Source organism: Hyperolius riggenbachi, chromosome 9, assembly GCF_040937935.1.
Source record: "Hyperolius riggenbachi isolate aHypRig1 chromosome 9, aHypRig1.pri, whole genome shotgun sequence".
Lineage (NCBI taxonomy): Eukaryota > Metazoa > Chordata > Amphibia > Anura > Hyperoliidae > Hyperolius > Hyperolius riggenbachi.
In genome coordinates this window covers 286,948,359-286,963,918 of record NC_090654.1, presented here as the reverse complement: position 1 = coordinate 286,963,918, position 15,560 = coordinate 286,948,359, and the positions used below count along the sequence as shown (strand labels likewise).

Genomic DNA, 15,560 nt, shown 5'->3' with positions numbered 1-15,560 from the left:
GCTTATATGAACGCACACAGGGAAGTCCCAAGCTAAGAGAGCCTGCCTCCGCTTCATCCTTCAGCAGAGGAAGAGGGATGCAGGGAAATTGCCTTCCTAATTCCACATTACATACAAAGAATGGGTTAATAGGACCTGGGCTGCTGTACACAATGGCATTAATCAGATTGTGAATTTGGGGCAATTAGCTCCTCTGAAGGGTCCTGGGGTCCAGCCTGAGCAGTTTGTAAAGGGTTTTAGCATTAGAGTGTTAAACTTGCTGCGTACTTGTCACAAAATTAGAACTGAATTAGCACCTGACAAGTGTTGTGATGACTGATATAATGGAAGTAGAGGAAAAAAAATGTTTAAAGAAAAGGACATGTGCAAATAAAATGAAAAAAAAGCCATAAATAGAAAATATTTTTTAATTATTTTTCAGTAGTTTAATCTGGTGTTATTTTTCCTGTAAGTATACAATTTGTGTGTTCATGTGAGATAGAAAGAAAAAAAAAGCTCCTGGAAGGTAACAGGTTATCATGCTACTGCTAAATAGATTTATATATAGGAGAGAAAAAATCTATCCATCCATCTATTAACTCTTTTTCTCTCCCTCCCTCATATATGTATATCTTCAATTGATTTTTGGATTTCTACTCCCCGATAAATTCCTTTGTTAATGTTATTTTTCAGATAATCAGAATTTTCACTAGAAATTTGGAGATATTGATTACATTATTTTCATTATCTTTTGTTTTGTGTATGTGTGCGCTTACCATCATCAGGGAGCTGCTAAGATGACAGAGGTTGTCTTCTCCTTCTTCAGGAAAGGAAGGATTCAAAAAAATTGCCCTCGCTAATTCTACATTACATATAATAAATGGGTACATTAAATAGGACCTGGGCTACTAAGCAAAATGGTATCAATTAGATTGTGATGTTGAGCAATTGGGTCCTCTGAAATTCTGGGATCCAGGCTGAGAAATCTGTAAAGGATTTTAACACTGGAGTGTAACGCTTGCTGCATCTTGATGCACTACAGAAATCACTAAATTACAGCAGTGCTCTGATTACTAATGTAATGTTAATTAAAGAAGTGAAAAATGACAATACTGCACTTAAAAAGGCAAAAATGGAAAGTGTCTTCGTTGTTCTTTCCCAACTGAAATTATTACTGTTACTTTTATATCACCAAAATCTCCTTTAAGCATTTATGTGTGGGTATATATATATATATATATATATATATATATATATACACATACATATATATATATATATACATATATATATATATATATATATATATATATATATATATATATATATATATATATATATATATATATATATATATATGTATATGTAGTATATATATTCATTGAACACGCTTCAAAAAGTTGTCACGATCTTCCACCATACGTTCAATTTACAGGAAAGTTTAAATAAAAATCGATCTACCTTTCCATCCATCTATAATCTATGCATTTATCCATCCAATTTTTCTCTTTCTCTCCCTCCCTCTATCTGCCTGTCCTAAATTAATTATCGCATATCTACTCCCCAACAAACTTTTTTTTAAAAAACACCAAAATAAGATAAAATAAAAATAAAATAATCTTATTAAATACAATATCATATTATAAGTCAAATAGCTGTTTTAAATAACAAAAAAAATACATTTTTACCTGCATCCCAGGGACATTATATTATTATTATTATTATTATTGTAATTCTCATTATTATAATATTTGGCTTTGGTGAGCACTCACCCTCTCATGGTGCTGCCAAGATGACAGAGGTAGCTTCCTCCTTCGGCACAGGAAGGGTTAAGGATGCAGGGAAATTGCCCTTTCCTAATTCCGCATTACATACAATGAATGGGTTAATAGGACTTGGGCTGCTGAACACAATGGTATTAATCAGATTGTGATGTTGGGGCAATTAGCTCCTTCCAAGAGTCCAGGGATCCAGCCTGAGAAGTTTGTAAAGGGTTTTAGCACTGGAGTGGATTAGATTGATTTCATTAAAGTTCAATATACAGATCAGTCTAGTGTCACCCCACTGAGCGCCCCCCTCCCCCCCACCTCCTCCTTGCTCAATAGGGCTGCTGTGTATAAGCAGGCTGTGGGCTCTGGGTGACGTGGTGGGTGTATATAAGGAGGGAACAGCCTGGACAGGGCTGGAAGCAAGTTTAGTACAAGGAGACAGGACAGAGTAAAGAACTCTCCTCCTCATCTCTGCTCTGCAGTCAGCCTGACACAGGATTTCTGCCTTCCAGCGTTCTTCCTGCTCCCGGAGCCCCCAATATAGACAAAGCCCCCAAATCTGTGCCATTTCTCTGCTCCTCACTCCCTCTGTGGAATGCCCTCTGGCATGTTCAGCATTGACAACATTTTGGCTGCCAGACCACGATGCAAGGAATCATTGCTTCTGCCCCAGAACGGGCCCGTAATGTTTCCCAACTTGGGGGACACCCTATATGGGGGCACTGACTATGGAGGATTTTACAACCGGACAGTGGCCCCCTCTTCTACTCTACAGACAGTCAACGGCTCCAGACTGGGATTCAATAATTACTACTATGGACAGTTACACGTTCAGGCGCCTGTGGGCCCTGCTTGCTGCGGGGCCATGCAGCCCCTGGGGGCCCAGCAGTGCTCCTGTGTGCCTACAGCTTCAGGTAAGTCCTGTTCCTACTGCAACTCTGACAGTCTGTTGTTAAATTCCCTGCCTTAGCTATTGTACACTTCTGTGAAGAATACTGTGCACACCTGCAACAGCTGTAACTGAGGGATATGGAACTTATGAGGCATGCTGGAATTTGTAGTTCATCAGCTGAGTATCCCAGGGTTGCTGTATATGTATATGTATACGGCTCTGCACTGGAAATGTTTTACAGAACTCATCAAGGTACTGGATGGATGCTTGTGTGCAGTATATAGCACACAGGATAAAAGATAATTATAGAAAATCTTAAATATTTTTTGTAGTTTACTTTACAATCCACCTCAATCCTACATTATGAAATTAGTTCATCATAAACTTGCTGGACATTCTGTAACTGCAAAATGATGTTGATGATGAAGTCGATGATGAAGTCACTGGACGGCTGTATGCGTTGTGCAGTGTGTATTATACAGGATAGCATATACTTATACAAAAATTTAAGAATTTCAACTTTATGTGTAGCAGTAGAGTATTGAACCATGTTAGCCATCAGTAAAAGCAGACGTTTTGAATCAGGATGATACCATTTGTTGGCTATATAAGAGTAACTCATATTTCTTTAAGTTAGCCGATAAAAACGGTATCATCCTGATTCAAAACTTTTAACTTTATGTGTGCAATTCTCATCAATGAATACAAGTATATGGAAAGAATCAACAAAACTATGATACTTGCATGGGAATCTTACTCTAAAGCAGCCCATACACTCAGCCGATTTTCTGGCCGACCGATCGATCGCGGTCGATCGATCGATCGATCGATCGCAAATCGGTTGGCCAATCGACCGATCGACGGCCGATTTCGATCGATTTCGATGGATTTCCATCGAACTTGCAGGGTGGAAAATTTAGGTCGATCTGATGAGATTGCTTATCAGTTTGCATTGGCCTTAATGGAAATCTGATGGCAAAAAAATGCCATCAGATCGAATTTCAACAGATTTCAAACTGAAATCTATTGGAATTCTATTCTGGTAAAAAATGTTCTAAAAACGCATCAGATAGATCATCAGATGCATTTCTTATCTGTCTGCTGCCAATCTGACGAGTGTATGGGCACCTTTACTCTTACTCTTAATCTAAATCCCTGATTATTGCAATTTTATTCCATATGTTAAAAATTGGAGGATATTATATGATCTATTTCATGACATATTAGGATTCATAGTTCTTGATATTTTAACATTAAATTATAACATTACACAATGTATTATAGCATAGTATATTATAGTTCTGTATAATGTTACAGAATTAAATTTTATAATATAGTACAGAAATGTACGTTCCATAACAAATATTATACTGTAGAGCTTACATATATTTTAATTCGACTTTAGTTATATTTTTTGATGTTATGGAATTTTTAATTTTACTTTTTACATAACACTACTTTAGAACTCAATATATTATCGTTTTGCTTGCTAATAAATACAGCATTGCAATTATTTCACAACCTAATTCATTGTGTATTACAATTATATTATACTAATTAATATTTATAGTGCTGTTTTGTTCAGTACACTAATTTCCTCGTTAGATTTATACTAATAATTTTATAAATACAAATTTTCTTTGTTGGTTATGTTATCATTCTTATAGAGTGAACCACTGAAAAAAATCCAAAATACTAAAATAATTACTATACTTCTCATTAAATGAATGGAATAGTTTTTATATTTGTGATGTAAATAAATTTAGAATATTACTATAAACTGTAATTTGAATGGAATTCACTTATGGTATATTATTATATTTGTGTACAATGAACATTAGTTTGTGTCTACTCATAAATTATTACATAATGCTTATGACACATGAGGTGTAAACAATCAAATTTATATAAAATAATTAAACTTTTTTTGTAACTTTGTAACATTCATTTGACCAACTTTTCAAAAGTTTTATTATCCTGGCACAGTTTTTCTTCATAAGACATTTGAGAACACGTTATATTACACTAGTGACATACTATTTAATGTCTGTCTACATTTTTATTTTTAGCATGTTAGATTTCAATATATATATATATTTTGATAAGTCACATTATTATTATTTTTTCTTCCAATTGACTTTGAATACTAGTAACATGCATTCCGTTATGACAGAAAACAACCTATTTTCTGTATTACTTATTTAATTGTCAGATATTAAAACTGCAATGATGTTTCCAAGAGCTTGCAATTTATTCGACTTCTGTGTGCTCATTTGCAGTACGTAGGATTAAATTTAATTATAGAAGTATTTTGAAGTTATTTGTGCAATGCTCATCAATATTACCAACTTTATAGAAAGAAGAATTGGCCAAAACAGAGACACTTTCAGAGAAAATTCACTGCACCCCCATTTATTGCAATGAGAGTGTATATATTTCAGCTATAGTAGTTCTTTAGACAAAAATTGCACTTAAGTTATTATTTTTTATCATTATTATAATTTTTTATTCATGAATACATTTGTGTGTTTTGTAAATGTTTGTTTTAACTGCAGTAGCTGTTTCTGAAGCTCGGTTAACTTCAGGTATCATTCTACCACAGGATAACACTTAGTCACCCAGCATGATCCGTTTCATGAGATAGACATATGCTTTTCCCACAAGCTGGTCAGGCACTCATTAATTGCAGTTGTTTGCAGTGAAGTTCAATGTAGAGGATAGTCTGTAACTGGTTCCCTTGTCTTGCAGGCTATGAAGGGGCAGGCTCTGTACTGATGTCCCCTGTACCCCACCAGATGTTGCCATACATGAACGTGGGCACCTTGTCCAGGACAGAACTCCAACTTCTCAACCAGCTTCACTGCAGGAGAAAGCGAAGACACCGGACCATCTTCACTGATGAACAGCTGGAGGCTCTAGAGAACTTGTTCCAGGAGACCAAATACCCAGATGTGGGCACCAGGGAGCAGCTGGCAAGGAGGGTCCATCTCAGAGAAGAGAAAGTAGAGGTAAGTCCCCAGAGATGATACAAATACAGCCCTTCGTGGGTATGACTTCTGTCTAATGCTCGGAACACACGTTACGTTTTTTCACCCGATTTCCCATGCGATTGATAGTACAAATTGAATCGCAACCATAATCGGAAGCCTTTTTCAGCACACTTGAGTGATTTTACGGACAGAATCAGGTTTGGTCTCGATCATAATAGTATTGGACATGCTGAAAATAAAGGGTCAAAATGATTACTATCTTTTCGTGTGTTTGGCGCGATCGATGTATACTGTATAGAGGCTTTCTGGGGGCCGTATCAGAGTGCAGTGTCATCAATAGTGGGAGTAATTAGTAATTTTAGAAGTAAAAATGGAGCAGAAAACTTACACGTGTGTGGCAGGCGGACGATAAAAGTACTGTCGATTTTTGGTTGAGATTTGATTCGTACTATCGATCGCACGGAAAATCGGGTGAAAAAAAAGTAACGTGTGTACCCAGCATAATATTTTTCTAAACTCTGGAAACTTGTGTTTATTTATTTTACAACACCTAAAACTTCACCTTTGGTAATAGGGCCACATACGCTGATAGGATTTCCCTTCATTGATTCAAAGTTTGCTGTTTTATTAGCCCAGGTAGTGTCACAGCTCTAATTAAGTGTTAACCTTTTCAGTGCTGCATCCTGATCATCTTTTGTCTGCTACAGACTGTAAATAACTCTTAAGTTACCTTTTAAGTGCCACGGCATGATTAGCCTAAACCTCAAGTATAGGCAATCTTTGGCTCTTGTGTCCTGATTGACCTGTACTTGCCGCGTACTCTAGGTCCTCATTAACCTATACTGGGCCAAATTGCTGATTAACCTGTTTTAAGGGGCCCATACACTCAGCTGATTTTCTGGCCGGTCGATCGATCAAAATCGATCGATCGATTGCAAATCGGTTGGCCAATCGACTGATCGACGGCCGATTTCGATCGATTTCGATGGATTTCCATCGAACTGGCAGGGTGGAAAATTTAGGTTGATCTGATGAGATTGCTTATCATTTTGCATTGGCCCTAATGGAAATCTGATGGCAAAAAAATGCCATCAGATCGAATTTCAATAGATTTCAAACTGAAATCTATTGGAATTCTATCCTAGTAAAAAATGTTCTAAAAACACATCAGATAGATAAGAAATCCATCTGATGATCTATTTGCGGCTAATCTGACAAGTGTGTGGGCACCTTTACTATACCAGTTGTTGTTAAATCTTGCAGTGTTACTCCCCTGCCAGTTAGAGAAACCGGTTTAACCTTTGCTTGTCATATAGGCAAATTTTAACACATCTGTTTGCAGTTGTGTATTACCTATACTGCCCTCATTTGTCCACGTCATTTGTTTATATTACATACTATTAATTTGTATAACACCATGGAAGATGTCAATACTGTATAAATAAAAAAATACTGATAACAACACATACCAACAATAAGATAGGTTTGTCATGCTGACCATCCCTCACCTATACAATGTCACATTTCTTGCCACATTGGGGAACACTGGCTTATACATTGACCTCTAGTTGATTAACTTATGCCTAATGTTTAAACAAGTATTATCCAATGCGCGTCTGTTGAACTATTCAGCATCCATTTGTTTTAAACAAAAATATTATTATCATTATACATATATTGTAATGCATAATTTCAGTTTTTATATGATATCTTGTCAACCCGTGTGTGAGCATATATCCAATTCTCTTATTATTGTTTTTGAATAGTCAGATCCCCCCTTTAACCTGCATTCTTCCACAATTCTTCTTCAAATTGTTTACCATTAACAAGGGTTTAGCATTTCGCAGTGAACATTACCCCTATATATTCCCCTTCTTAAGTCTATATATTCCTGTCTTTGAGTATTAATGGTCACCTGTAATAGCCTTTAAACTGCCACCTTTTCTGGCAGCTGATATAATAATATTGCCTTTCTGCAGGCCTTTAACACGGTCCTCTGTTTTAAATGTATTATTGTATTATTATTATTGCTCAGACTGCTTTTTAGTCTCTTTTCTAGTGGTTTTGGGCCCCCCCGAACTGCTTGGTTATTTTATTATTATTATTATTGCTGAAGAGAAGGGAGAAAGCGAGAGCCCAATATAGTGTAGTATGTACTGTAATGTAAGGATAGTGAAAGTGTATGATCATTATACTCACAAGTCAGGGTTACCTCCAAGGCAACCACTGTAAAGGCAGGTGAGGAGATTATCCTGTCCCCACTCAGGAATAAGAAGTCGCTCTCTGCAGGTAGGAGAAAAGGGGTATCCCCCTCCACCAGGGGTGGATAGTAAGTATGCGCAAAAATTACAGAGGCGCCAAAAGGATAAAAGCAGGTAATACAAATGTTTAAAAAGCTTTCGAGGCAGTGGTGGACTTACCTTGTACAAGCAGACACTGAAACTGTCTATTCAAATAAATATAAATTTTATTGGCATACTCCGAGAAAAAGGGGGGACTGCAACGCGTTTCGCAGGTTTGAACCTGCTTCCTCAGGCAATAAAGAGTGGGAGCATACAATGTCAGTGATTCTGGGTAACACCTGGCGCCTCTGGGAGAGGCGCCAGGTGTTACCCGGTGCCTTTATTGAGGAAGCAGGTTCAAACCTGCGAAACGCGTTGCAGTCCCCCCTTTTTCTCGGAGTATGCCAATAAAATTTATATTTATTTGAATAGATAGTTTCAGTGTCTGTTTGTACGAGGTAAGTCCACCACTGCCTCGAAAGCTTTTTAAACGTTTTTATTATCTGCTTTTATTCTTTTGGCGCCTCTGTAATTTTTGCACATACTATTATAATTGCTGTGCATTTGTATATTGCTAGCGCCTTTTGCCCTGTGCATTGAGTCATTGACACCACTAAGCATCTTTTAGCTAAGCAGACAAGCTAATGTCCCTAATGCTATCTAGGACGAGTTATGGAGTAATTTTGTTATAATTTTTATTACTGCTGTCTTATACTTCGTATCGTAAAAGCCTCCATCCCTGTACAACGTCCAGTGACCAGTAGGGTTGATCAATAAGATGCAAAGAATTTCTCCTAACATTCAGGCTGTATTCACAGTGGGACGTTATTGTCCTGCGTTATAAATCCCAGCTAATGCTGGGAATACACAACGAGTTTTTCAGCAGATTTACTGTACGATCGATGTTCCGATCGTTTTTATAATCGATTTACATTCACTGCTAGGAGAAATTGATCAGAAAAAGATCGAAAATAAGATCGGACCTGTCGGAAATGATCTATCGAACCATCTATCTGCCAAAAAATCTCATGGTGTATTCCCAGCCTAATACAATGTAATGTTAAGGCTATGTGACATTCCCAGTGCGATGTTAATGTCGCGTTGTAAATGTTGCGTTATGGTAACACACTGCTTGCAGTGCATTGCCTCTAAACGCAGACGTTGAACAGATACAGAGAGGCATTCTTTTCATTGCTTGTCTGCTCCACTGTATCCACTGTATGCCACGGTAACACATCGTTAACGTTCGTCACCACCTTTGTTTTTGTGTTGCGTTGTAATGCTGCGTTGCCACTTTAATGTCGCATTACAACACAACGTCCCACTGTGAATATGCCCTCAATCTTGTAAATGCAAATGTTTGCTTGAAATTGGACAGAATGACTTCCTGTCATTTTTTTTTTTTGGTCCAAGTTCAAGCTGTGTATAATTTAACAGGAAATGTGAATGTTAGGAGAAATGGTTATCATCCCTAGTGACCAGTCCTGTATTATATTGTGCGTCTTTACAAATTTTATTATTTTACATGTAAAGCACACTACATGCATGTTCTTTATTAACACATCTTTAGTAAACAGCAGAATTGAGCCCTTTTTTAACTGTAGTACACACTGCATCATATATTATGGCCCTTTCACACTTTGTCCATTGTGTTCCATTGCAACGCATAACACCATTTCCTACGGGGCTTTCAAACTGAACGAGGTGTGTGGATTCTGATGGAGTAATGCACGCATTTACAGTAGCAGTAAAGCAGCATACTTTCATTTTACTATATTATTGTTATTTAGTATTTATATAGTGCTGACATCTTCCACGGTGCTGTACAGAGTATATTGCCTTGTCAGTTATTTGTCCCTCGGAGGAGCTCACAATCTAATCCCTACCATAGCCCTATGTCTATGTGTGTATCGTGTAGTATATGTAGTCTAAGGCCAATTTTTAGGGGGAAGCCAATTAACTTATCTTTATGTTTTTGGGGTAAGGGAAGAAACCAGAGTGTCTGGAGAAAACCCATGCAGACACAGGGAGAACATACAGGCAGTATAGTTGCACCACACGTCTACTATGTGGTGCAAACTTTTGGCAATGCAATGTGCACAGTGCAAAAGGACCCTTAGAGAAAAAAAAATTCTCAGTTTATACTAGATTTGGTTTATTTTTAAATACATTTTTTGTTAAATTGTTCTTATAATTTGTTTTGAAAGACTGCTAAATAACCTGGCATGGTTCTGTATTGTGGTATGAATTTGACCAATCTTTATCGCCTTATCCTACCTCTCCCAGTGATGGCAGTATCGATAGGCAATTACTCCCAGTCATAAATAGCCTATTTTTGTTGATTTTGGAGCCGACACAAAAAGTTAAAATGTTATACATTACAAACGCATCCACACATCCACACAAAACACACACAAACACACACATCACACACACACACACACACACACCATACAAACACACACACCATACAAACACACACACACACACACACACACACAAACAAACACGCTCACGCACCATACTAAAAAACACACACACACACACACACACACACACACACACACACACACACACACACCATACAAACACACACACACACACACACACACACACACACACATACACACACACACACACCATACAAACACACATACACCATACAAACACACACACACACACACACACACACCATACAAACACACACACGTTAACGCACAATATACATAATGATTCGCGAATACAGCCAATTTCATTTTGCCATTTCAGCAAAATGTAACACTTCGCCAGATATTATTATTGATTTATAAAGCGCCAACATATTACGTGGTGCTGTACAAAGTAAGAAACAAACATGTGGTACAAAATAATACAGACAATGGTATACACCAATATACGAAATACAGAGTAGGTGCAGAATACAGAATTGGTAATTACTGTGACAGAATTAATATGAATAAATGTAATGAAGACACAAAGGTTTGAGAGAGCCTTCCCTTGCAAGCTTACAATCTAAAGGTTTAGAAATGAGAATTGTTGCAAAAATATACGAGATATGAATTTTTGACCAAAATATGCATGCAAGAGAAAACTCCATTTTGCCAAATGGGCATGAGAAACACATTTTCACACAGATAAGATTATGCACAAAAATACATGGATCAGATACATTGAAGTCAGTCAATAGCCATGAGAAAACATACTTTTAAGAAAGTCCACATTTTTGCAAAAATGTGTGTATGGCAAAAATTCATTACATTAGTACGAAAAATATGTCAGGCAAAAATGCATGTTTCAATGCAAAAATTTCAACTAATGCCTACAACACATGCATCTCAGTCTAGTTCCACAAATTAGTACATGTTATTGACTAGAGTTATTGACTAGAGTACACTTTAAACCAAATTTATATAAATTCTATTACATATTTTACCTCATGAGATGTAAGTTTAAAAATGAACTGTACATTGGTCTAATGGTTGGCAATCTCACCTCAGATCCAAGGCTCTAGCCCTTATACAAGTCTCATTTTCCTAGGAGTTTTCTCCTAGGAGATCATTTTTAATCTATTGTTTGAAAAAGTACCAAATCATAGGTGAAAAAACTGTTATCAAAATGATTGTTTTTTTTTCTTTCTTACTGGTGGCTTAAACAGCATTTTATTGATACGGTGTGCACATATCACCTAGGGGAAAACTTAGGAGAAATGGTGAAGTGAATATGGGCCCTGTCTGCAATTAATTCATATGTTCACCCGATGCTTGGGTAGGTTTATTTTAGGTCTTACAGTTAATTCCCCCACCTCAAAACATAATAGTAGGTCAACTAAATACCCTCCTCCTATATATAAAACGTCCCTAAACTATGAGTGGAATATTTGGGAGAATTTAGTGAAAGGAGTTGTGGAATATTTTCTGTCAAGCTTTGAAGAAAATGTGCTTTTTCTGTAAGGGCCCGTTCAGATCACAAATGCGGATGGCCACGCGTGCGGACCGCAACGCGTACGAACGCACGCCATCCACGTTTGTGTGCGTTGCGTGGCTGATCCCATGAATGGGACAGCCGCGTGTTTTGACAAAATCTGCGTGCAGCATGTGTTCCCGGACCGCACAGGTCCGGAACGCATGCAGTGTGAACATCAGACAGTGCACTCTATGCACTGTCTGATGTCGTGCGTGTCGGCCTCCTGCACGCGTTTCCAAAACGCGGTTGGAAACGCGTGCAGTCTGAACGGGCCCTTTATGTTTTCAACCTATTACTACTACTGAACTCCAGCCCCCTTGGCAGGTCAGCCTGACTGCAGCACGCTAGTCCCTGGACAGTATAATTCTCGAGACGCCCAACAAGAACTTCCAAGCTCTGTACGGAACTGGCCCCAAACCCTAGCTACAAGAGTTCTTGTTTGTCCCCTTTGCTCTGAATGAATGATTTGTATGCCTGTTTCTGGAACATTTCTCATGCTGTCACGCTATGTCTGTGTTTTATGTACAAGTGCCATTGCCATGTGTACCAAAATAATTCCAGGTACGTCATTCGGTGTACTTGGCGAAAAAAGGTGATTCTGATTCCTATTAGCTAGCCAGTAGAAGGTATAATTGTTTTTCAAAACAAAATATCTTAATCTACATACACATGCTAATCTAAACTTGGCTGTGGTGGACGACAACACCTGCCATGGGCGAGAATCAGGAGTCAGACTAGCCTGTGTACAGCGGGCACACAATGTCAGCTAAAGATCCCCAATGCCCGAGCACCACATGATTACATTGTTCTCCCAGCTCCTCTGCCCATGGTAATCTGCTCCATTGCACTCCGCTCATTGTCCCTCCACCCCGCCTAGCAACAGACGCATTGCTAGCCAGGTGGCTGATGACATGCCTGTACAGTGCCAGCAATGCTCTTTTACCCTGCAGGGAACAGTACACAGACCTTTAGGTGACAGAGATTGCCAGAAGATCACCCCATGTGTACGGGGCTTTACTTTAACTGATGCTTATCATAGTAACATGGTAGAATGCTTAAAACCGCTGCATAAATGCATAATGATAATATTTTATGAGTACGTCAACATGTGACTCTTTCCTGCAGGTCTGGTTCAAGAACCGCCGGGCTAAGTGGCGGAGACAGAAACGCTCTTCCTCGGAGGAGTCAGAAAATGGACAAAAATGGAATAAGGGCTCTAAACCCTCTACGGACAAAGCAGAGGAGCAAGGGAAAAGTGATCTGGACTCGGACAGTTGACCCTCTTCGGCAGCAGGGGTGGAGACCCCAGGACTTTGGCGCAGGAGGACACCTCCCTTGCACACTTTTTTTTTGGGTGGCATCTGTACATAGCGTGTAAATGTACCTGTATATAATACGTGTGTGTTGCAGACATGTTGCACAGATATACACTGTACTGAATGTGCTATTTATACTTTAAGTTAAAGGAATCACGACAATAAAAACCATGGTGGCTCCACCATTCTCTCTATCAGCCTCTGTCTTCCAGTCTTTTGTACACGGACAGATAATGATTGGGAAGGTAAGTGCCTTATGCATGATGCATGGTCTGTTCAGAATGGAATACAATCTTGTGAAGGGAAGGCGGGGCATGTGGGAGTGGGGGGCGTGGCAAAGAGGAAGTAACTAGTAAAGATGTAATTAATTTGCTAACTCACCAAACCATATAAGCAGCAAACTCTCAATCAGTGAATATCTCAGATATGAAATGCATTAAGTGTCATGAATGGGAATAATATTCGTAATTTATGCCCGGTATTTTTTTGTGTGGTTTTTTTGTCCTTTAAAATATAAAAGCTTTTGCATATCCTTCAGGGCTGTTTTCCACTAAGAAACACAATCATGATGCATTTGTGTTTCCACATTTATCACTACTGTGACTGGGCCACAATTTTGCGCGATCTAATAAGTGTGATTGTGGTGTGTTCTCGATTTGCAACGGGAGAAAAAAAATGGACAGGAAAATATTTTAATTTGCTAAATTGGGGAAAAAAAATCGCAATTTTCCTGAGTTTTTATACTTTGCGTAGAAGGCCAATTGGCCAAAGGCCGGGGCCACAATGATTGTGAGGAAAATCGCGTAGCAAATGCAGCGCACTAACGATAATCCCGTGCAGTTTTTGTTAAGTCTGAGTGTCTACCTAGTGTGTTGTGACTCCGATTGCACAATGTGTGACGGTGTAAGATAACCCTTTGGGTACTTTCACATATGTCATTGCATTTCATTGTTGCGTGTGGCCCGATACTAGTTATGGAAAGAATCCAAAGACATAATAACAAAAAGCTTTTTAGGTGATTTCTTTAATGGCTAGCCATACATAATTTCTCTGCAGGCTTTCAAAACTTTAGGCTTCTTCTTCAGGCATCGTACAGAACTGGATCAGAACCATATACCAGGCTATTTTTATAATTCAGTGCTCTACAGCTTTAACAGCTCGCTGCAGAGCCATACAAAGAACACAAATTAATCTTGCCTCCTTTTCTGCCCACCAACAGAGCTTTCTGTTGGTGAGCACTGATCGCAGCTGCACGCAGTATTTTTTAAAAAATAATATGTAATTTATTTATTTTTTTCTATAAAATTTGAGTATCTTTTTCAACCCACTCCCCCGCCCTCCCGACATAGGCATCAGCCTATGAGAGTGATCCTTTTTCTTTGCCCTCCAGGGGACAGCCAAGTGAAAAGGCTGCCCCCAGTGCAGCGCTGCATTAGATCACAGTGCTGTACAACGAAACTGGCTTTTCTTTTCTTTTCAGTCTACTAGCGGTGATCGCCACTGGCAGACTGTTGACACAGCTGAGCTCCGTCACTCAAGCGGGTATGGCGCCCGCGATCCCTGCTATTCTCCTCCCCCAGGACTCAACGCCAATCTGCGTTAGGTCGTCCTGGGGGAGCCACCTTCCCAACGCCTATCGGCGTTAGGAGGTCGGGAAGGGGTTAAAGCTTGCAAAAAAATCTTGTACAGTTCATCATTAAAGGTATTGCCTAAACAACTTTTTGTTGTTATGTCTTTGCATTGCATTTGTAATTGCCACTGTTTTGTGCACTGCAAAGTGATGCCATTCAAAGTCAATGAACAATTCACACCTCGTCAGTTGTGATGCAATGCAATTGACTCCATTGTTACAATGCAGAACATGCAGTGCTTTGCTAGACATAGAGCATGATGTTATTAGTCAGGGAAGGTGCACCTTGGTCACCTGGTTCTTTGTGTGTGTTCCATTGCAGGTCATCTCAACTGTTGTGTTGGTTGTGTTAGATGTACATGACAATGCAATGCATAGCCCAAATGTGAAACTAGCCTTGAACTCTATCTCTAGGCAGCATTGTGGTCACTAGGGAACTAGTGAGATGACCAGAAAACAGATTGCTTGACTGACAGATCCATTGATCCAATTCACTTTATCTCCTATTTTTTTTTTACTTGGAGATCATTTTTTTTATCTTCTCTTTAATATAACTATTCAGCACTTGCAATTGAAAAAGTATCAAAAAGTAGGGGGGAAAAGTGCTATCAAAATTATCCTGAGACTTTTTTTTTTTGCTTGTTGGTGTCTTAAAAAGCATTTTATTGATAAGGTGTAAAAGTACCACCTAAGAATAAACTAATAAACTAAAGAGAAAAAGTGAATTGAATGAGGGCCA

General features: G+C 38.6%; 1 protein-coding gene across 1 annotated transcript; it reads left to right on the top strand.

Moving 5' to 3' along the window:
* Positions 1 to 2,188: 2,188 nt before the first annotated feature.
* Positions 2,189 to 13,383, top strand: GSC (goosecoid homeobox). The gene is made up of 3 exons (XM_068252405.1): positions 2,189 to 2,662; positions 5,389 to 5,648; positions 13,001 to 13,383. The coding sequence occupies exons 1-3, from the start codon at positions 2,344 to 2,346 to the stop codon at positions 13,151 to 13,153; spliced, it is 732 nt and encodes a 243-aa protein (XP_068108506.1). The 5' UTR covers positions 2,189 to 2,343; the 3' UTR covers positions 13,154 to 13,383.
* Positions 13,384 to 15,560: the final 2,177 nt, after the last annotated feature.

Coding starts and splice junctions, on each gene's coding strand:
- GSC (XM_068252405.1), top strand. CDS start 2,344: ATGCCCTCTGGCATGTTCAGCATTGACAACATTTTGGCTGCCAGACCA. Junction 2,663..5,388: donor CTGTGTGCCTACAGCTTCAG/GTAAGTCCTGTT, acceptor CTTGTCTTGCAG/GCTATGAAGGGGCAGGCTCT. Junction 5,649..13,000: donor TCAGAGAAGAGAAAGTAGAG/GTAAGTCCCCAG, acceptor TCTTTCCTGCAG/GTCTGGTTCAAGAACCGCCG.